This window comes from Leopardus geoffroyi, chromosome E1 (genome assembly GCF_018350155.1).
Source record: "Leopardus geoffroyi isolate Oge1 chromosome E1, O.geoffroyi_Oge1_pat1.0, whole genome shotgun sequence".
NCBI lineage: Eukaryota > Metazoa > Chordata > Mammalia > Carnivora > Felidae > Leopardus > Leopardus geoffroyi.
Window position 1 is genome coordinate 27,821,677 of NC_059330.1, and position 23,983 is coordinate 27,845,659.

Below are 23,983 nucleotides of genomic sequence, written 5' to 3' on the forward strand. Positions count from 1 at the left end.
CTGTCATTACTCTTTCTCATAATTTGTTGTAGGTTCTCTCCTATAAGTAAGGTCCTCTCCAACATTTCACATCCCTGTTTAATCCTCACATAGGCCCAGAAAGCTCAGTAGGAACCCTAGCGATAACCGCTAGGACCAGTGTGGGCCACGTGCCCTCTCAGCAGGTCTTATGATGGGATACCTTGAAAAACAGATAAAAGATAAGAAACTAGTCTTTTTCATACAGTAGCCAGAACCATCTTCCCTCAAACATGGTTTTGATTCCATCAACTTCAATTTCACTTCTATACTATGATGCCTCCCAGTAGCCTGAGAAAGCTAATCAAAACTTCCAATCACAGGATTCAGTGTTCTCCACCAATCCACTTTACTAAATTTCCCCATCCCCTATTCCACCTATTATTATCATCATTATTATTTTCTGAATTCCAGCTCTAAAAATAAATGTGATCTGAGTCATACTGTTCCCAAAAATCTTGTTTTAGTGCTTCAATTAAAAGGCTACTGCAACTGTTAGTTTGGAACAGAACATACAAAAGATTTGCACAGAGAAAATGCTGCCAAAATTCTGGCTTTTCACCTGCTCTACTGTTGGATGTCAAATTCATGACATTTCGCCCCCAAATTTGTGATTATCCATTTCATGGTAGAAATGGCAACATCCTTTTATCTTCAACCTCCTCTCTCTCCATGTGCTAGGAAACATCATGCCTCTGTCAACTTTGGATCATAAATCTGAAGGGCTCAGGAGGAGAAACTGTTGAAAGCTGTTCATTTTTAAAGCTTTAAAAGTGTCCCTTATTTCCTAAGTAGAGTTGAACTCAGCTCAGGAGTCCTTTTTCTTGTCCCCATTTAGCCCCCTGTTTTATTCTGTGAGCTTTCCAAATCTTTCCCACATTCTTCACCTCTCTCTTCCAATTAAGCTACTGGATTTTGGTAGAGGGCCTGATTTCCTACTTCAAAGAAAATGAAGTTTATCAAACCTGAATTCCCTCAATTCCTTCCCCTACCCCCTCCCTTTTTATTTTAATTTGAAGAGATTCACCTTATGAGTTACCAGTCTCAGGTAAGAGGTCTCCTTTTCCTTCTCAAAGCTAACCTGTGCTCTTGGACCTGACTCTCTAGGACTCATTTCTGTCTCATCTTCAGTTTCTCTTCTACTTGCTCTCATCTTTTATCCTACAAATCTGATCTAAACTCCTTATCCTAAAAACAAAAACAATAAAAACAACCCTTTCCCAAATCAGCTTTTCCCACAAGCCACCACATTATTTCCTTTACCACTAACTTGCCCAAGAAACTAAATCTACACACATTCTTTTGTTGTTGCTCATTCTCCCTCTCCTGGTTTTTTTTTCCCACCTACTAATCCAAAACATTTCTCTCCTATATTACCAATTATTTCCTATTTTCAGAATTCCATGTCTTTTTTTTTTTTTTTTTTTATCCCACATCTCACTTCACCTCTCTAGCACTTGACCCTGTGACTACTTAACTCCTAGAAACCCTATTCTCTTACTTAGTATCTGTGGTAGCCCACTTGTATATTTCTGATCCCTCCTTGATTTTCTTCACTGGCTCTTTCACTTAATAACAGCACTAACGATCATTTTGTGCTAAAACTCTGCCAGGCAGGGTTTTAAGTATGGTGCATGTATTATACTATTTAATACAAAACTCCATGAGCCAGTCACTGTTACTATTCCTGCTTTACAAAGGAACAACAGACACAAGGAAGTTAATTTCCCAAGGCCCATAGCTTGTAAAGTGACAGAGCCAAGATACAAACCTAGAGAGCAGGAACCTTCAGTAATGAGTCTCATCCTTGGGTCTCTCATCACACTACATGTTCTGGGCAATGCCTATAGTGTCAACTAATATATACAATATCACTTCACAGACTGCTAATATTATTGCCAAAATGGGATGAGTTCCCACATTTCTATCTGCAACTCAGAACTCTGCTAAGCTCAGATTTGTATTTCCAACTACATATAAATTATCTCTTCTAAGATACCACACAGGTAAGGTACCTAGAATATAAAATATGTCCAAAATGAACTCATTACCCGCCCTTTTCCCCACCCCACAAACTGCTGCTGCTTTTTTACAGTTGCTTTATCATCTCAGTCACACAAGTCAAAAACCTGGAAGCCAGCTTTCCTCCACCCCCACAAACTGTCACTTCCATCTAATCAATTTCTGCCTCCTCTGTATCCTTTCTGAGCTGCCCTCATAGCTGTAACAAACTGTATCAACAGCCCCTGAAAGATCCCATCTAGTCTTTGTACTCTAGTCCATCTTCTATACCATCATCCCAAACAAATACCTTTATAAGGGATTATAAATGATCATGTGGCCTCTATGCTTATTCACCTGGGAGAGTCTAGACTACTTAGCCTGGCATATAAACCCCTTCACAATCTGGCAGCAACACTTACTTTTACCACGCCCACCCTCTGCCCTAGTCTCTTGTATGTGCTGCTGTTCCTAAAACATGGCATGCCCTTTCAGGCGCCCACGTATTTGTATGCCCCTACCCCTGGAATTTCCTCCCCTACACACTGTCCTCCACATCCAACCTAAAAGTCACTTCGTCTATGAAGTTTGCCTTATTCTCTCTTAGACTGTCTCTTATTCAAGGACAGTCTTCCCTTGCTTTTGGTTTCTCCTTGTGTTATATTTTAGAAGCAAGAAAAGGCAAGTATTCTCTAGTAAAGTTGGTTCTATTACCAGTATGAAAGGTACGTTTCAGTACTGTGACAAAGACAGTAAGATCAAGAGGAACTGTCAGAAATAATTTTACATGAGGGTGTGTTTTAGTAATGAGAAGTTTCTCCTCGGTGGTCTTATTCCAGAGCTCCTAATAACTCCCTCAGTCTAAGATAAAACTAACTCTTATTTTTTCAGAAGCACTTGCAGGATCTTTCAGTTTTCACTTTCTGTCTCAGCCTTCTGCTGCTCACATTTGGGCCACTTCACAGCTTGCCAGCACCTTCCCAAAGAGTGGGAGGAACTCACATCACTGGTGAAACTGAATCAATCCTTTGAGATTTTGTTAATGTTCTAGAATGTTTTGGTAATGATAAGCAAAATTGGGGGGTTGGATGTGAATGTCGTTTATCCATTTTATCCCTATGTCAAACCACTTCATTTTTTCTTTAGGAGCAGGGTCTAAGAACTGCAGTATGCATGCATATCACCTATAAAGATACACACAAATTTATTCTTTTTAAAAAACCAGAGGGGCGCCTGGGTGGCTCAAGTCGGTTGAGCGTCCGACTTCAGCTCAGGTCACAATCTCGTGGTCCGTGAGTTCGAGCCCCTTGTTGGGCTCTGGGCTGACGACTCAGAGCCTGGAGCCTGCTTCGAATTCTGTGTCTCCCTCTCTCTCTGCCCCTCCCCCATTCATGCTCTGTCTCTCTCTGTCTCAAAAATAAATAAATGTTAAAAAAAAAAAAATTCTTAAAACCAGAAAATGAAGCTAAGACATGAAGCCTAAGATATAATAAACCCAGGTGCCAAAGTAAAACAAAAATAGAAACAGGACTATCTTTGAACTTACGCCCTTGCATTTTGTCATTCCGTCCAATAAGCTTAGCTGTTTACTCTCTAAGTTTTAGATACTTTCACTGACTTCCCCTTCTGAAGAACTTATGTACTAGGGAGCCAGATTCTTTAAAACCTAGGGTTACCTGGCAAATCAGTATATTCCACATAAAGAAAATTGTTTTCATCTAAAAAGTACAATGTTGATGTCATTTTATAATTCAATGAAAAACAAGTAAAGACATAAGAAAGGTAAAATATAGAGAGGGAAGCCTTCCTGTTCTCTTGAAAATACCGAGTCAAGCTAAATATGACCCAAAATGGAATGAAATGAGGATCACTATGGTTTTAAGCAAATTTGTGTCCCAAAGATTAAGGGCTTCCATTCAAAAAAAAAAAAAAAAAAAAAAAGAAAAAAAGGATAGAAACTAAGAAGTTCTGCATTTAACATAGTTCCCTTTTAATAATGGTATTTAAGCATATAGATGAAATGGTTGATTAAATCAAACAATTAAGAGGCATTATCCAATCATTATTTTAAATAATAATAACCAGTCTGATAATATAAATTACCATCTCAGGTTTTCTTATTGTAGTTAATATAATATGGAGTTAATATAAGACAATGATCTGGAAGAGGACAGTTTGGAGAAACAAGAATTAATTGGTTTTTCCTACCAATAGCTCTGGAGACCGACAGACTTCCATTCACCCTCCAGGCACCAAACCAGACTACACAACCTCCAAGAGCCTCAATTCGCTGCTTTTCATCCTAAACAGCAATGCAATAGAGAGAAGCAAATAATTGGATTCAGGATTTATTTTTCTACCTTACATAGTAAACAAGAGATATAATATTCATCAGCTTCCTGGAGAGGTTCTCTTTATTACTCCTTTGTAAGGTGGACATGGTTGCTCAGCGAGTCGTGGTAATTATAATAATCAAATGAATCTTATTAACTAGAAAACTGCCTCTGTGGCATGTGCTCTAACAGAGCACACTTACCTCCCTGTCCGGTTTGTGTGGCTTCATTAGTTCAACAGCTTGGCCTTTTCTCACAAGCATAACCTGGGAATCCCCAACCCAGGCCACATGGAGCATGTTACCTCTGATAAAAGTCACCACTCCTGTGGTCCCACATCTTAAGCTCTGAAAATAATTTAAATAAAACTAGAGTCAGTAAAAAATAAATAGAAATCAAATTCTCATTGAGAAGCAGTTTATAGTTAATATAAACTTTTAGTTGGGGGCTCGATTATTAATAACTTGATTTCACAATAAATAGTAATTCCTATTTTTCAATGCATTTTTATGTGCATGTCCACACACATAGATGCAAACTGTGATATGCAAGGCAGGGATGATCATTTCATTTCATTTCATTCCATGTATAGGTAAGAAAAACTATGGCAGGTTATGTGATTTTCCAAGGCCAGGTAATTCATTAGTACACAAAACAACTGAAATTCTTTTTCCTCCTAGTCCAGTTGTCAGTCCACTATAGTAATCTTTAAAGATTTCCATATTCTGGTCTCTATTTTGTTACTGATGTATGTTCACAGGGAGGATCCTAGATTACACAAAACATATAAAATATCTGACTGATATACAACAAATGCTCCCATACTCTGAATATTAACTAGGAGCCAAGAGATACATGTTTCCTGGCATGCTAAATTGCTTATAGTTTAAAAAAAAAATCTATAATAATTTTAGGGGCCTTTGCTTTTGGAACACTGCATAAAGAACAGCCTGGAATTTCACCTCAATAGCTCAGTACTACTGTACTTAATGCTCCCGATATTACTATACTAAAATGACATCTCCAATTTGACATGAGTCACCACGAAATAAGCATGACTTTCTGTTACCAAGGACTTGGCCTAAATTAGAACCAATGCGTCAGGGATGGTAAAAGGCCCCTCGTATCCAATGAGAAAAACAACTTCTCATTTTCCCTATATAGGGAAAGTTTGTTATAAATCCTCACCCACCAATAAAATGCCTTCCCACACAGAGTGTTCAAAAACTCAGCCCCCTGGAACACATGATAAAGACACTTCAGTGCATATGCCCTGGAGAGAACAGGAGGCAGGGCTGCTTCACAACAGGAATAGCTACTTTCTTCCCAGCAGTTAGCAGCACATGGATGCACAAGAAGGAGAAAAGTAACTGCTGAGACAAACCTAAATTATTCAAGAGAACTGTTGGCAAGACTGAGAGACATCAGGATCACTGGCAAAGCAAATGAGGTGAACATGGTCAGAAAGAAAAGTCCTGATTTTGAGGGCACAGAGGAAAAAGGATAAAACAGAAGATGAAGAAGACAAAGCAAGTCTCTTAGTTTCACGTTGGTGATTACACATCACCTCTCAGGGGCCAGTCTTGTCCTCAGAGTGAGGACAGCCAGCAGCTCCAAGGCAGGCAGAGCCACGCAGCGCCAGCCCTCAAAAGCCTCTGAGAAGGTCTGAGGTCAACAAGTATTTTGTTGTCTTGCCCCACCTCTACATGTAGACCCTAGTGGTTCCTGTTGTTGGATTTGCGTATTAATCTAAACCTGGGATGCAGGTGGAGAGACAACAGAATATTTTCATTGCTTAATACCAAATAGTTCTGAATTAGTCTCATTAATTCCAAGCACCACTATTGCTATAAACCAATAACAATGAGATCGAAAAAATGGATTAAATGGTGACCCTGCTCTTTCCAAGTCCATTTCAAAAATAGTTAATGTTTAATTCATAGGGCAGGAGTCTTATTTTTTGTATGTATAATTCTGTAATTACTTTTAAAAATTAAAAATTATTATCTTGCTATTGGTCCCCAGTTAGAAATGAATAGAGTACTGTAGTTAATCATATACCAATGCCCCGAATGATAATTAGATTAAAATTTTTACTTTTAGATCTTAATATAGAGCCCCTGTCATTCATGTAGAGTAAAAACCTTAGGTCTGATTAACCTTAAGAAATTAGGACATGAGCTCTGACTTTTCTTCCTATTAAGAGAAAATCAGTTCAAGAATCATCTAAGGATTCACTCTTTCCAAGCAAATTTTCCCTCAAGAGATACACAGTAAAACACTGCCAACCCATTTAGAACCAAGTGTATGGGAGTAATCTAGCTTCTGTTTCCTTTTTAGTCCATTGTTTTAATCACCATACCCAGATCTTGTCAGCAAAAGTCTGCTTATAGAGATGGTCCTAGTGTGAACCTGACAGGCGCTGGTAAATAAGAAAGATAAAACTCACCTGCCAAATCCAGCAATGGACTGGCTTTCTGGAAAACTATAGCTTCAGAATTTCTCTACAGTACATCATATCACTCCCTAAAGCCCTAAAGAGGGAATTAGAACTATAGAATCCAATACTGTGGGTCAAGAATACAGTTTGAAAGAGAACTTTAAATAATGTCTGCCCAAAAAGACAAAATCCAAAGTAGCTCTTGAACCACAGACCAAGCTGAGCTCAGCCAGTGCATTTCATGGCTGGAATTTATGAGAAAAAGGCATACCTCCCTGGCTGCTTTCTGCACAAACCGCTCATCAGTAACCCGGAAGGCCCGGCACAGGGCCTCTGCAGGATCATGGGGGAACATTTCCTGGCGTACTAAATTAACATGCAGGTGAATGGAGGCATAAATGGCAGCATCCACTCCTCCATGGCCATCAAACACTGCAAAGTAAGCTTGTTCTTCCTGGTCCTGTCAATAAGAAAAACAGAAACAGTTAAGTGAGTTAGGTGCAGTGTGACTCAAGTGAACCAATCCCCTGTACTGGTGCCCATTGTCCTCCTCTACTACACTTGTCACCCAGATAATGAGACTAAATGCTTCCCTTTTTTGACATGCATGATCAGCTGCTAAAATACCTGCAATATGAGGGCATCTGTGTTTATACACATAACACTGGAACACATCATGGCCAATTAGCTCAGGCTGAAGCACCCTCTTTGTGAAAGTTGTTGTCTTATACCATGGAAACCACCCACATACAGTTGCTTCAAAACTGCTGTTACAAGTTGTGGGAAGGGGGAGGAAAGAGAAGGTATAAGGACGAATTGAGCAAAAGCTGTTCTGGACTGAGCATTTTTCTCAAAATGAAAGTATTCTTATAAAATTAGAAACTGAGAACAATAGAAAATAATTGGCCTTCAGCACAGGGCCAATCATGTTAGGTTGTTTAAAATACAGAGATAATGAAAGTATACACATACTTCTTAACTATAATATCTTCTTCATAAATCATTCAGTCACACTGAATACCCACCATATATAACACAGTCTCTAAACTGGTTAGCCAAACTTGAACCATATTAGATGTCCAAATGTCCTGTAACCATTATGCCTTGTCCTCTAATCCAAGATTGAGCCTCGCACTTCCTGGCTCACCCACTGCTTGAAGCATAAAGGCAACTGCCTGAGGAGGGTCTTCCAAACCTGTGCTTTGTGTTGACAAAGGAAACCTAATCACAATAATCACAATATTACATTTAAACATTAAGTAGTTTGCTTCTTTATCTTCAACACCAGTGTTCACATCTCTGATCTAGCTTACTAAGGAGATTTCTAACTCCCTGAACTCTCACTTGAGTCCTGGGCTCCCTTTAGGCAACAGTATGTAATCATTTTCTTTTGCAAACTTTGACTTCATCCTTGGGATCAGGGAGCTCAGATGAGTCTAGGCCCTGTCATTCAAAGGAAATCAAATATACAAAGTAAACCATCTAATTTTCTTGTGCTTATTTTCTCATCTATTTTAAGTAAGGATGAGTTGCTATCTCATGGGGATTTGGAAGAACTACTAAAACAACATATATGTCTGTGCTTTGAAAAAATTCTTTTTAGGGAAACCTGGCTGGCTCAGTCACAGGAGCATGCAACTCTTGATGTTGGGGTTGTGAGTTCAAGCCCCATGTTAGATGTAGAGATTACTTAAAATCTTTAAAAAAGAAAGAAAGAAAGAAAGAAAAGTTCTTTTTAAAGTGCATACTACATTTACAAAAGCACCAACTATAAATAGAATAAAAACACCCAAATATTATGATATCAATATCTAATACAGACATTACAACCAGTTAATAGTTTAATAAGTACCATCTACAATGCCATTGAAGACTTAACTGATTAAACAGAACTATCTTCAGAAAAGTATTGACTGACATGTACTAAATGTACTAAATGACATGTATTAAAGCAGTACTTATAAACAACTCCATTGGCAGGATAAGGGTAAAACTGAAAAACAGCTTTTACAAGCAGTTTTTAAATGAGTGAGCTGATGTGGGGTCATCACAAAGAGGGAGGGGACAAGAATACTTTTATGAGGACATGAGAATAGAACTTTAGTGTGTGATTGGTGGGAGATTTATTTTTTAAGTTTATTTATTTTGAGAGACTGAAAGAGCGCAAGTGGAAGAGGGGCAGAAGGAGAGAGAGACTCCCAAGCAGACTCCACACTATCAGCGTGGAGCCCAATGCAGGGCTTAAACTCATGAAACTGTGAGATCATGACCTGAGCCCAAATCAAGAGTCAGATGCTTAACTGACTGAGCCACCCACGTGCCATAGTGGGGAGATTCAATATAGCATCTGAAGAAACAGAAGACAGCCAAGTGGATCTCTTTAAAAAATTAGTTTTAAATTTTTTAATTTAAATTTAATTTTTAATTTTTTAAAAAAAATTCAATTTAAAATCTTTAAATTAAAGATTAAATTAAATATTAAAATCTTAAAATCTTTAAATTAAAAAATTTTTAATTAAAAAATTTTTAATTAAAAAAATTTTTAATTAAAAAATAGTGTTTCCCCTGGTATAAAGATGATGTATTGTTTATTGGGACTAATAAAGAAGTATAAAGAAAGAAAGAAATTTATATTATCTCACCATCCACAGATAACCAGTCATATATATGTGCTGCTTTTGAGGCAAATATATCACATATATATGAGCTGCTTTTGAGGCAAAATGAAAACCAACCAGATCAGAAAAAAAACAATAATGCCCTCAAACCTGAGTATAATCTTCAAATGGGTATAGTGATAGAAGGGTTGTTTATCATACAATATAGCTTTTTAGGTTATATTTGCACAGGAATGGTAACATTTGGAAACAGAGATATCCAGATAGTCTAAAGATATTTGGAAACAAAGCTGATCTATCTTTGTAACATAAGCACCAATTATCAACCTACTATCACTGCTTAGCAGACCCTGACAGTCAGCTAAAATGTGAATTTAGCTGCCAAATGAAGGAAATATTGTGCTTTGTATAAATTACTACATTGTAATTTTTAAGTTATGGACTTGAGTGAAGAAAAGAGGCAAGTGACAGGCAAAGGAAACAAACCTACCTCTGTTTGCACTAATCTAACACATTTAATAGAAAAAGAAGAGGAAGATAACAAGAAAATGGTTATTAAGCTGACAAGGCTCATATGATCCAATTTGTCAGTCACAGAGATTCACGAAATGTAATTCCAGCTACTTTCCTGTATCAGAAACCAAGATTTTAAAAAGAAAATCACATGAAATCAGAAAACGGTCTCAGTCTCACATTCATTCTTTTATGTTTGTGTTTTATGTTGCTTCAACAACACAGTAATGTGGGAACTTAATCAACAGCTTTATTGAGGTATGACAGTTTTTCTTTTTGCTTATATGTTTCTAGAATAACTCTGAAAGTTTACACAAAAATTTGGTACTTCCCTTGTCTTCATGGAAGAGCACTGTCTGTGAGACAAGGATAAGAGATTTTTTTTTTCCAATTCTGAACCATGTGGATATATTATTTATTCAAAATAACATAAAAGAGGGGCATCTAGCTGATTCAGTCAGTGGAGTATGTGACTCTTGATCTGGGGTTTTACATTGAGCGTAAAGCGTACTTTAAATAAAACAAAACCCCCAAAATAACATAAAATAGTTACTTTTCTGTTGTCTAATGCAAGCAAATTTGTGCCACTCTGCCTTTAGTCCTCCAACCCATCAGAGATACTATCAGAAAATAGGACCATGAAGGTGTTTGTTTTGTTTTTTAAATCTCATGGATTCTTGAGAAGTGCCCTTTACCTCTAAATTGAAGAGCATATTAAAGTCAGGAATGCAGACATGTTTGTCTTCCATTTTCCTGCGCATGTTTTTGATGGCATGGATTGATGTTTCATAATAAAGCTGGGGTCTCCTGCGGAGAGGGAAGTCTTTCACCCAGCTGCAGCAAATCTCATGTAGTTTGCTGAAGACAGAACGCGCCAATTTCATTGTCTCAATCTCTGTGAAAGAAACACAGACACCCCCAGTGAAGAGCCATTTAAAGCTGCTTTTCACTAGCCTGCTTGGTAAAGACAGAAGTAGGTCACCTTAGTCAAACTCCTTAATAGAAGAAATTCCTCTTCTCAAGAAAAATGAAATGTTGCTTCTGAAGAGAGAAAATGACAACCAATCTAGTAGAAAATTATCAGCCAGCAGCTGCCACTGATATCCTTATGTCATAAGGAGAAAACCTCTGGCCAGGGTTGGATCTACTCCTAGACTGGATTTCTTCCAACCCTCAAAGTGCTCTGACCACTGCTATCTAGTTCAGCTCCACAGCAGTGGCTCCCTTTTGGTTGGCTGCCATGGTTATTATCTGGAGAGCCAGCACCCCCTGCTTAGAAGAATGACTGAAATATGAAAGGCCTATGAAAAAAACATCATTCATTTTGCAAACTACAGGAATGAGCATTTATTTTGATTACCATTTTGCTTTTGTCTTTTTCTTCCTGACCTCTTCCTTTACCTCCCTCCAGTTCCCTAACTTTTCTCTCTTGTAACTGATCATAATTTGGAACTAAATGATATACATTTTTCTTATTTGATGAATTTTTTAATTAAAGTTTTTGGCAATGGCTTCAATAGTTTAGCTAGAAGGTTAACAAATGAAGTAAAGTTTTTAAAGTTTTAAAAGTCTCTAAGGGAAAAAGTACTTAAACTCTGTCTGTATGTGTAACCCTGGATAGAAAAAGACCAACCAGAGGATTCTTTACCCTAGATCATTAAGTCTACTACCTATCAAGTGGAACAGATGAGCTGACTTCTGACTCGGACTCGAATCCTTCAATGGATGACAGATGTGTAAGCCTTTTAGGCCACAATGAATAGTGTCTCACACCATCTCAGCTCCAGCTGTCCTCTACTCAAGTGCAGCTGTTAAATAACCAGGGGGAGATTAGGTTTTCTCAGGCCAGCATTTTAGATTACTATATCCCAGGTAAACAGGTAAAAAAAAAATTCAGAATTCTCCAAAAACCTTTTTTTTTTTTAACTTTACATAAATCAGATAGTACCTGACAGCCTGTGAAAATGTGTACCAGATGGCCAGTGGCTGCACATGACTCCTCTGATCTAGAACACAGATCCCCAGAAGAGAGAGTTTGTGTTCTAGAATGGCCTAGGAACTTAGATTCCCATTTTTTTATCCCCTTCCCTGCTGTTGCTTTAATCTGTGACTACCTTTACCTGTTTTCTTACTCAAAATCTTTCCAACAATGATTATATTCAGAAAGCTTATCTCAAGGTTTTTGTTGCCTTTTTTTTTTCTAACATAGTACAGGGTGGTAACCTATGTTTTGTGGCTCTGCCCCCCCCCCTTGATATTTTTATTTAATTGAAAATCAAGGGTACATTTGAAAAAGAAAGCAAGTTCAAAGAGCCAATACAACCTGAGGAGGTGTGTATAAGAGAGGAACTGAAGCTAATAGACAAGCCAATATTTTTACTGTTTTGACAGAACTCCAATCTTTATTTTTTTAAAGCACCAGTTGCCCAGAGATTCTTTCAGCCAGCAATTACCTATTTGTATCACTCCAGCCCATTTGGTCTTTGCAGCAGCATAGGTGTGAGTTTGACTCAATCACAACAGAGGACTGCAAAACAATGAGTGAATTTGGAAACACTTAGGGAGAATGGAGTCGGGTGAAACAAATAACTGATGTTAACTATCGGGATAGTTTCCAGATAATGTTCCAAATAATAGAAACCATTATTTTTTGACTTGTATATTACTCTTCTTATATAGACCCGCACTGTCCAGTAAGGTTGCTTACTAGCTACATGTGGCCATTTAACTTTAAGTAAAATTTAGAATTCAGTTTTTGGGTTACATTGGCTATATTTCAAATGCTCAGTAACTGCATATAGCCAGTGGCTACCACATTAGACAACATAGGCAGAGAACATTTCCATACCTGTTCTGTCTATTGGACAGTAAATTGGTTAGGTGGAGGCAATACCAGCTTCCTCTAGTATTTAGTAAACCAGTAGATCTGTTCCTACCCCCTCCCAGTTGCTTCTTCCATTAGATTCCCATTACACCATCTTCTATAGCTCTTGCCACATTTTATACCAATAGATAATATTTATTAAGTACTTGTTACATCCTCTTTCTCTAGAACATTTCACAAATAAGTAAAACCATTTTTAATCACAGGTCTGACTCCAACACCCGTGCTCTACATTTCCCAAATTAGACTGTACATACAGACTGTGTCTCAATTATACTTGATTCATTATAGTACAGTAACTGGCAGATAGCAGGGGCTCACTAGATGTTTACTGAATAAATGAATATGCAAACATAAATTAGCTACTAAAATATTAAAATATTTGTATGCTTTTCGATTGTCCATTCTGCTTCACTCCGATTTTAACTTTTTTTTTTTTTAATTTTTTTTTTTCAACGTTTATTTATTTTTGGGACAGAGAGAGACAGAGCATGAACGGGGGAGGGGCAGAGAGAGAGGGAGACACAGAATCGGAAACAGGCTCCAGGCTCTGAGCCATCAGCCCAGAGCCCGACGCGGGGCTCGAACTCACGGACCGCAAGATTGTGACCTGGCTGAAGTCGGACGCTTAACCGACTGCGCCACCCAGGCGCCCCTTAACTTTTTTTTTTAATGTTTGTTTATTTTTGAGACAGACAGAGCATGAGTGGGGGAGAGGCAGAGAGAGAGGGAGACACAGAATCCGAAGCAGGCTCCAGGCTCTGAGCTGTCAGCACAGAGCCCAACATGGGGCTCGAACCCACGGACCGTGAGATCACTACCTGAGCTGAAGTCAGATGCTCAACTGACTGAGCCACCCAGGTGCCCCTTCACTCCATCAATTTCTACAGTGGTGCCATTATTTTATAATTACTGTAACTTTGGGGCACCTGGGTGGCTCAGTTGGTTGAGCGACCGACTTCGGCTCAGGTCATGATCTCGCAGTTTGTGAGTTCGAGCCCCACGTTGGGCTCTGTGCTGACAGCTCAGGGCCTGGAGCCTGCTTCGATTCTGTCTCCCCCCCTCTCTCTACATCTCCCCTGCCTGCTCACATTCTGCCTCTCTCTGTCTCTCAATAAATGTTAAAAAAAAAATTTATAATTACTGTAACTTTATAACATGTTTTCATGTCAGAACTAGTTTTCCTACCTAATACTAATTTTAAAAGGCTATCACTATGGTAGTTTGACATGTTTATTCTTCCAGATGATTTTTCTAATTATTTTGCCAAGTTTGAGGGGGAAAATTTGTTGCCCTTGTGTTTGGGGTTACCTTGAATTTATAGAGTAACCTGCAAAAGAAAAAAAAATTAATGCATTTTTCATATTGAGTCTTATCTAGAAACAAGTTGTTTCATTATTGAAACATTATTGTTTCATTAATTAAATCCTTTTTATGTTGCTCACTAGTTTTAACATAGGATTAAAAAAAAATTTTTTTTTAATGTTTGTTTATTTTTGAGAGAAAGCACGAGTGAGGGAGGGGCAGAGAAAGAGGGAGACACAGAATCTGAAGCAGGCTCCAGGCTCTGAGCTCTCAGCACACAGCCCAACGCAAGGCTGTAACTCACAGGCCATGAGATCATGACCTGAGCTGAAGTCAACACTTAACCAATTGAGCTACCTAGGCGCCCCTCATAGGATTTTTTTTTTAAAGTAATTTTCTACCCCCAAAGTAGGGCTCGAACTCATGACCCAGAGTTCACATGCTCTTCCAACTGAGCCCGCCAGGCACCCCAGGAGCTTCATATTTCTTAAAGAATATATTCCTAGTTATTTTACTTTATTTCCTATTTTGAGTCAGAACTTTGCTTTAATGTGTTTTTGGGTTTTGTTTTTTTTTTGCCACCTAGCAAACATTCCTCTTTCTACCAGAGACATTTCCTTCTCTCAGTTCCTGTGTATCTAGGGGTAAAACATGTGATTCAGGTCTAGCTAATTAGAGAATCACATTCCTCTGGCCACAGTGATGGGTTCAGGAATTGGAAATAACCCAAGCTGGGCTGGTTAGAGTGAATCTGTGATTTATGTAAGAGCAACTGAGTAGTTAGTTACTCTTATTTTCCTGCTTGATTTGCACCTGGGCAGTTGAAGACCTGGTGGCCTAGCAGTGATCTTGCCTGAAAATGGAGCCTGAAAATAAAATCAAAATTAAAGAGGGGTGCTTGGCTCATTTGGTAGAGCATGCAACTGCTGATCTCACAGTTGTGAGTTCAAGCCCCATGTTGGGTGTGGAGCCTACTTAAAAAAAAAAAAAATACAGCTGAGATTTGGAGAAATGCCAGGTTCTGATGAATCATGTGAAGCCTTGCATCTAGCCGTGTAGCCCATACATTGAAGAGTAGCCAATAAATTCTGTTTTGCTGAAGCCAGTCTGAGTTGTTAGTGGTCACTTGCAACTAAAAAAAAATTTTTTTTTTTAAGATTTTATTTTTAAATAATCTCTACACCCAACACGGAGCTTGAACTTACAACCCCGAGATCAAGAATCACATGATCATCCAACTGAGACAGCCAGGCACCCTGCAACCAAAAAATTCTTAAGCATACATTATGCACAAATGCTAGATTTTGCTCTGAGTCAAATTTTGTCCTACAGTGTCCAAGAGGTACCCATCTAGTTCTACTTTATTAAGTATATTTTTAAAATTAGGAATGGATAATTGAATTTAATCAAATGCTTCTTTGGGCATCTTTTGAGATTATTCTGCTGTTTTTCTTTTGACCTATTAATATATAAATTATGCTAACAGGCTTCCTATTATTTTTGTTTTATGGTCTCCTCAGCACATGCTAAGCATATGGTCAGCCCTCAAGAAAATACACATTGAATGAATTAACTATTGTACTCAATATACAAGTATTTTAAGATTTTTTACATTGATTACTAAGACTGACCCCTCATATCATTTTTTAGTTTTGTTTCAGGCAACTTTTGGTATCGGTGTTATGGTTTACAAATTTTCCTTCTTTGTGCAATAATTCATTCTAAGAAACATTGGAATTATCTGTCTTTGATCATTTGAAAATGTTCACTTGTAGAATCACCTATTCTTTCTCCTTTTTGGAAGACTGCTCCTGGGCAATCTTCTCAATCTCTTTCTTCTTAGGTAAAGTCTGTTAACTTGTATTTTTCTAGAAAATACCCAGGTTTTCAGATTTATTTACACGAAATTTTCATAATTCTTTTAATTTCCTCAGTATTAGTGATCATTTTCCCCTTCTTGTTTTTAATTTTTAAACTGGGATATTTTAAATAGATTTTAGGTTGTCTGGATAGGCGTTACATCTGCCAAACTAAATTTGTACCAAGAGACACACAAGGTCATTTAGCAAACATTTTGCTATGGGTGACATAAACTTTTAGGTTAAGGATTTTTATTAAGTCTGTTTTTGGAAACAACTAAGAGGAGAGACAATGGCATTTCACTGGGGACTTGAGTGCCTGTAATCCAGTGACAGCAGACCTTACTCAGTAAGCTCATTTCCCACTCTAATGTGTGGATAAACACAATATGCCCTGTAGAGATTCTCCTCAGCAGCAGTTCACACTGAGTGATTTGGGTTAAAAGGATTAAGGATTTGCAAATAGTTAGATTACAACAGATCATTCTGAATCATAGCCATGGCCTGGAGACATTACTGGGTAATCTATTGAAAAAACATAAAATCAGAACTACCAATGATACCACCATTTCACTTTTGCTATCTTATGGGGGTTCCAAATATTCTTCCAAAATAGGCATGCAGGGCAACACTTCAATCTTGCTACGTTAAGTATTTTCCTTCTGCAGGGAGTGTAGAACATCAGTATGTATAATTGCTGCTTGAAATGGAAAAATAAAATAAAAAAGGGTGTGAAAAAGAGAAAATTGTCCAAAGTAGCAATCCACCCCCTCGCAGCTGTAAATTACTCATTAGTCGTTAATGTCACTGTACTGAGCTGGAACTGAGTCAGCCATCACCCAGGCTGCAGTGAAGCAGAATTTAATCTCCCTCATCTTTTCATTACAGGGCTTTTACTTCATGCATCAGTAACAGAGGAAAGACCAATGCTTTGTAACAGGAATTCCATCCAAGTTGTCTCTGGAACAATTTGGTTCCAAGTGAATCAATTACTCTCAGTAAAAACAAGAAGAGGAATTCCTTTCTTGCCAATTTTCTGTCAAAAATGATCTAGAGAGATAAAGGAAGAACAGAAATGTTTACTTTTATATCTGCCTCAAGTTCTCTGGGATTAGCTACTCTGATTCATTAATATATGCTTTGCTCCTTATGCACCATGTTTAAAGGCAAATGCTTAAGTTGGAATAAAATGAAATATTAAAATTCCTTAAAAAAAAAAAGTTAAAAGGGGGGTGGCGCCTAGGTGGCTCAGTCAGTTAAGCATCCAACTTCAGCTCAGATCATGATCTCCTGGTTTGTGAGTTCGCATCAGGCTATGTGGGGACAGCTCAGAGCCTGGAACCTGCTTCAGATTCTGTGTCTCCCAGTCTCTGTTCCTCCCCTGCTTGTGCTCCCTCTCTCTCAAAAATGAATAAACATTAAAAAAAAAAGTTAAAAAAAAAATAAAATTCCTTAATGAATTTGAGTAGTAATTCCTAATTTATAAGAAAATAGGTATTTCTTTAGAGCCTGGCAAATATGTATAAGCATAATATGTTAATAAAATAGGCCTTCCTTCAAAAATAAAACCTCTTAATTTGCCTGGAAAAAAGATGTCCAGTGATCCATACAATTAAGTCACGTTACATAGTGGTCATAAAGAACTCTGTTTATTTATTGGTAGAAATAAAATTTAATATAATGAATGAGAAGTTATGTTACAACTGATTTCTTGAATTTTTATATGATTTTTCACTTGGATTCTTAAAGGTAAGTGAAAAGTTTTAAATAGGTTTTGCTCAAACTCTCTCTCCCCTCACTCACTCATCTTTTCTGTTGTGTCTTCTCACCTCTCACTTTACTCTTTCCATTTACCCAGGCATTATTTATGATAATATTTTGTTAGGGCAGTCTCTTGCTCCAATTATTGTCACATATTTTCAAAATACACCTGTATTTTTTCTTTTTCCCTCCTTTTATTGACTAGTTTGAAATATATATAATTTTGCTTTTTTTTCTCCTTCTTCTACTAAAATCAATAAGTGCATAAAGAATTAGATTTCATGTTGTGTAGACATTTTCTGTGTGTCACTACACATGAGAAGATTTTAATATATATATAAAGTTTATTTTGAGAGAGAGAGTACACATGTGAGCACAGGAGGGGCAGAGAGGGAGACAGAATCCCAAGCAGGCTCCATGTTCAGCACAAAGCCTGACATGGGGCTCCATCCCATGACCATGAAACCATGAGCTGAGCTGAAATCGAGAGTTGGACACTCAACTGACTGAGCCACCCAGGCGCCCCATATTTTAATATTTTTAAGCGAATAATGTAGAAAGGTACTCACCCACAGTTCCTTCTGTGCCATCTGTTTCCTTTGGGATATAATGTGCAGAAAGATCACTCTGAAGGACTTCGTCTGATGTGGCTCTGGCTAAAGCAGCAGCCAAAAAGGAAGGGCAATTACTGAAAGAGAAAGGGCTATTTCAGTAAGAATTAGGAAATAATCCATTTAACATTAATAATTACTTAGTATTAATATATTTATCTCAAAACAAAATTATATCTTTAAACACTGTTCAACACATATTTATTGAGTGTATATTATGTGCTAGGCATTCTGCCTTGGAATTGGGTATACAATGGTGAATAACACAGACATGACCTCTGACTCAGTAGGGCTAATAATCTAGTTAGGGAGACATGATAAATAGGTAAACAAATAGTTGAAATTGGGATAAGTTTTATAAAAGAAACAGGTTACAGTGATAGAAAATAAAGAGGGGGATACCTACTTACAATGGTCAGGAATCTGTACCTTGGATTCCTGGATTCCAATAGATTCAGGAATCTATTCCTAAAGAACAGGAAAGATTCAGTTTTGTGGGTGTGGGAAGTTGGGAGGGAATATTCCAGGCACAGAAAGTACCATGTGTACAGATCCCTTCTGAGAGCTTGGGATGTTTGAGGAACTGAAAAAAGCCCAGAGAAGATGAAGATAGTGGAAAAGGAGGAAAGATGGCAGGGAATAAGGTCAGAGCGACAAGCAATGAATGGCCATTTATATGAACCTTTTGGACCATGGATAGGAATTCAGATCTTACTCAAAGTGCAGTGGGAAGTCACTGAAGACTGTGAGCAAGGGCATGCCATAACCAGACATATTAATTAAAATACGACTTTGACTACCAATGGAAATCCGAAAGGAGCAAGAATAAAGAAGGGTGTCCAATAACAAGATTGTTGTAATCCAGGTGAGATTGAAAAAAGTATAATCTGGAGAAAGAAAATATAGAACCTGCTGATTACTGGAATACAGAGGTCAGAGAAAAGAATTGAGACTGAGTCCTGGGTTTTGGACTGAGCAACTAGGTGAATGTGGCATCATTCCCCTAGATGGAGAAACCAGGAAAAGAACAGGTTTGTGGGAGGAAAGGGTGAAGAAGAAAATAAGAGTTAATTTTATCATGTTAAATTGGAAATATCTGTGAGATATCCTAGTTAAAGGTATCAAATAGTTATTAGATATTCTAGCGTGGAACTCAGAGATGTCAGGAAATTCAGAAGCCATGAATGTACGGATGGTATGTTTTTTTTTTTAAGTTGCTTTTTATTCTTTTTTTTTTTTTGAGAGAGAGAGAGAGAGAGAGCGTGAGTGTACATGTGTACAAGCAGGAAATGGACGGGGTAGTGGGGGGGAGAGAATCCCAAACAGGCTCCACACTGTCAGTGCAGAGCCCAATGCCGGGCTCTAACTCATGAACCATGGCATGAGCTCATGACCTGAGCCAAAATCAAGAGTCAGACACTTAACCAACTGAGCCAGCCAGGCGCCCTTGTATGGATGGTATTTAAAACTGTAGAAGAACATACCACATAGGAAGAGATTATAAAAAGAGTATTGCCTCTTGTGGAATAGGAAGGGTATCTCAAGCCTCACCATTGTATTTGGGTAGTTATGGGAAGGTTGTATAGTTTGCTTTTTTTATTTTTATTTTTTAGATTTGCTTGTTTTAAGAGAGAGAGAAACTGGGACAGGCAGAAACAGGGAGAGAGAGAGAATCCCAGGTAGGTTCTGCACCATCAGCACAGAACCCTATGCAGGGCTTGAACTCACAAACCGTGAGATCATGACCTGAGCCAACGTCAGACACTTAACTGACTGAGCAACCAGGAGCCCCTAGTTTGCTTCTTTAGTCACCATGTTTTCATATCAAGTGGAACTATACTCCAGGAGCTGTCATCAAGAAATTGTACCCAAGGAATCTCATCTGCACCTGACCTCACTGAGTTTCTAAACTTCAAGCCTGAGCCTGATGCCATTAAGAAATGGAACTTTGGGAGACTTTCTTGGGAGGGGGCAAGTGTGTTTTGCATGTGTGAAGGATGTGAATTGTGTGGCCAGAACAGACTGTGGCAGATTGTTTTTCTAAAACAAGCTACAACAATATTTCTGGTATCTAGTACAGCTGCTTTAGCAGTTCCTTAAAATGCTTAAGTTATTATATAGCCCAGCAATTCCACTTATAGGTATATAGACAAGAGAAGTAACCACGCAAAAACTTGTATATGTTCATAGCACCATTATTCATAATAGCCAAAGAGCATAAACAACCAACTGTCCATCAACTGATTATGCATAAATAAAAGACAGTATATTCATACAATGGATTATTATTCAGCCATAAAAGGAATAAAGTATACATACATGCTACAATGTGGATAAACCTTGGAAACATTAGGGTGATAGAAGCCAGTCACAAAAGACCACACACTCTATGATTCCATTCAAAGGAAAAGTCCAGAAAAGGCAAATCTATAGAAACAGAGTACAGTAGCGGTAGCCTAGGGCAGAGGGGTAAGGTGCGTAGGGAGTAACTGCTGATGGGTGGGAAGTTTCTCTTGGGAGTGATGAAAATATTCTAAATCTTGGATTGTAGTGATGATTAAACACTTCTGAATGTATGAAACCATTGAATTGTACACTTTAAATGGGTAACTTTTATGGTATGTGAAATTATATCTCAATAAAGATGTTTAAAAAATTACTGACTTTGTTAAGAACCACTGAATAGTGGAGGTGAAAATAAGATTAGAAATGGAAGGCAAGGAAGTGTGGCAGTGAAGGCAAACAGAAATGGGACAGTAACTGAAAGGGCATATGAGGAGAGGGAGTCTGTTCTTATTTTAGAATGGTGTAGAATCTGATTGTATATTAAAGGAAATGATCTAGTAGAGAAAGGCTGATAGATAATGTAGGACACAGGGGATGACCAAAGGAGCAAAGTTCCTGAGAAGGCAAGAAGAGATGAGATCTAATTCATATCTGATAATGCTGACCTTTGATAGCATGAGGCACATTTCACCAGTTGGAGAAGGAAGGAAGAAAATGGGTACAGATGCAGGTAGGCTTCTAGACTTCTTAGTAGGAAATAAGAGTATTCCCATCTAAAGGTATGATTCAACAGTAACTTATTGAGGCTTACAGTGTTCCAGGAACCATTCTGGCACTCAGAATATAAATGACCAAAAAAGAAACTCCTGCCTTTGTAACCCTCATACACTGTTGGCGGGAATGTAAGTTGGTGTAGCCACTATGAAAAACAGCATTAAGGTTCCTCAAAAAATTAAAACAGAGATACCATACAACTAAGTAATTCCACCTCTGGTTATTTACCCAAAGAAAACAAAAAACACTAATTCAAAAAGATATATGCCTTCCTATGTTTATTGCAGCACTATTTATAATAGCCAAGGTAAGGGAACAACCTAAATGTCCATCCACAGAGGGATGAAGAATTATGTAGTTTATATACAATTGAATACTAGCTATAAAAAATAATGAAATCTTGCCTTCAAGATAACATGAATGAACCTAAGTGAAATAAGTCAGAAAAAAAAGACCATATGATTTCACTTATATGTGGAATCCAAAAATCAAATGAATGAACAAAGAACAGAAATAAACTAATACAGAGAACAAACTAGTGGTTGCCAGAGGACAGGAAGGTGTGGAAAATAAATGAAGGGGATTAAGGGGGACAGACTTCCAGTTATAAAATAAATAAGCCATGGGGAGGAAAAGTACGGCATAGGGAATACAGTCAATAATAGTGTAGTAACTTTGTATAGTGTTTCATAGTGTATATAATTGTTGGATCACTGTGTGGTTTACCTTAAACTAATATTGTATGTCAATTATATTTTTTTTAAAAAGTGGGTACCTGGGTGGCTCAGTCGTTTAAGTGTCTGACTTTTGATTTCAGTTCGGGTCATGATCTCACAGTTTGTGGGATCGAGCCCCATGTCAGGCTCTGTGCCTGTCTGACAGCACAGAACCTGCTTGGGATTCTCTTTCTCCTTCCTACTCTGCCTCTCCCCAACTAATGCATTTTCTCTCTCAAAATAAATAAACATTAAAAACAAAACAAAAATAACCCCTCCTCTGGAGCTTAAATTCTAGAGCATGGCTTCTCAATGAAGTATGGTAGGTTAGATCAGCAGTTCTCAAACTTTTGCAGACATCAGAGTTACCTTGCAAGGCTTGTTAAAACACAGATTGCTGGGTCTCATCCCTAGAGTTTCCGACTCAGTAGATCTGAAGACTTGAAAATTTTCATGTCTAGCAAGTTCCCAGATGAGGTACATGCTGCTGGTCTAGGGACAACACTTTGAGAATCATTGGGGTAGGTTATCAGCTGGGTGGTAAGGGTAGAAAGAAAGTACATGCAGCAGGAGGGATGAGAATGTAGTATGAAAAAGAGAGTAGGACTGTCAGTGCTAAGAGACTGTTGGAAGCTTGAGACAATTTTTAAATGAAACCAGTCTTTTTGGTTGTACGATTTTCTCCATCTATGTTCATGTGTTGGAATATGTGTAGGTAAAAAGAATTGTCGGGGCGCCTGGGTGGCGCAGTCGGTTAAGCGTCCGACTTCAGCCAGGTCACGATCTCGCGGTCCGTGAGTTCAAGCCCTGCGTCGGGCTCTGGGCTGATGGCTCAGAGCCTGGAGCCTGTTTCCGATTCTGTGTCTCCCTCTCTCTCTGCCCCTCCCCCGTTCATGCTCTGTCTCTCTCTGTCCCAAAAATAAATAAAAAAAACGTTGAAAAAAAAATTAAAAAAAAAAAAAAAGAATTGTCTAGTTTGTCAAGATTTGGGATTTTGCAAAGTAAGTATTAAAAAGTGAAGAAGAGACATGGAAATTTATTATCTTTTAAGCATGTGATTACAACGTTATACCTTGGACTTTAAAGTGGCTAAGAAAGAAGAGACACAAGTGGCAAATCAGTGTGATCTATATGTAATGAAACAACTGTAGTTGGGAGCACTTGGGCACATCACCTGGAAGAACGAAATATTGTAGCCTGAAAGCAGGATGCCTGTGGATAGGATTTTGGAGCTAGTGCAATTTTTGTGATAGCAAGGTTTAGGTGAGACCAAGAAAGTACGTAGTTGAGTGGTTTAGAAACAGATAAAATGACAATGTTTACATTCTAAGTCTTGAAGGGAAAAAAATCATAAAATTAGCTATCCTTATTATTCATCAGTATTTTTCAAATTATAGGTTGTGATCCATTGTGGTTAATGAAATGAATTTATGAATTGTGACCAGAATTTTTTTTTTTTTAAAAAGGAAATAGGTACAAAATCTATAAAGAACTTACCAAACTCAACACCCAAAAAACAAATAATCCAGTGAAGGAATGGTCAAAAGACATGAATAGACATGTCTTCCAAAGAAGACATCTAGATGGCCAACTAACACATGAAAAAATGCCCAACATCACTCATCATCAGGGGAATACAAATCAAAAGCACACTGAGATACCACCTCACACCTGTCAGAATGGCCAAAATTAACAACTGGGGCAACAACAGATGTTGGCAAGGATGCAGAGAAAGAGGATCGCTTTTGTACTGCTGGTGGGAATGCAAACTGGTGCAGCCACTCTGGAAAACAGTATGGAGGTTCCTAAAAAAATTAAAAATAGAACTACCTTACAACCCAGCAATTGCACTACTAGGTATATA

At 38.0% G+C, this 23,983-nt stretch overlaps 1 protein-coding gene across 1 annotated transcript in view; it reads right to left on the bottom strand.

Annotated features, from left to right (window-relative positions):
- The window catches only part of PPM1E (protein phosphatase, Mg2+/Mn2+ dependent 1E), a 227,793-nt gene that overhangs the window by 6,919 nt on the left and 196,891 nt on the right, over positions 1 to 23,983 (bottom strand). Inside the window, exons 2-6 of the mRNA XM_045488214.1 lie at positions 18,302 to 18,420; positions 10,619 to 10,818; positions 7,064 to 7,252; positions 4,556 to 4,699; positions 4,228 to 4,321 (exon numbers count right to left, since the gene is read on the bottom strand). Coding sequence (XP_045344170.1) covers positions 4,228 to 4,321; positions 4,556 to 4,699; positions 7,064 to 7,252; positions 10,619 to 10,818; positions 18,302 to 18,420 — 746 coding nt within the window. The remainder of the gene's footprint in view (positions 1 to 4,227; positions 4,322 to 4,555; positions 4,700 to 7,063; positions 7,253 to 10,618; positions 10,819 to 18,301; positions 18,421 to 23,983) is intronic.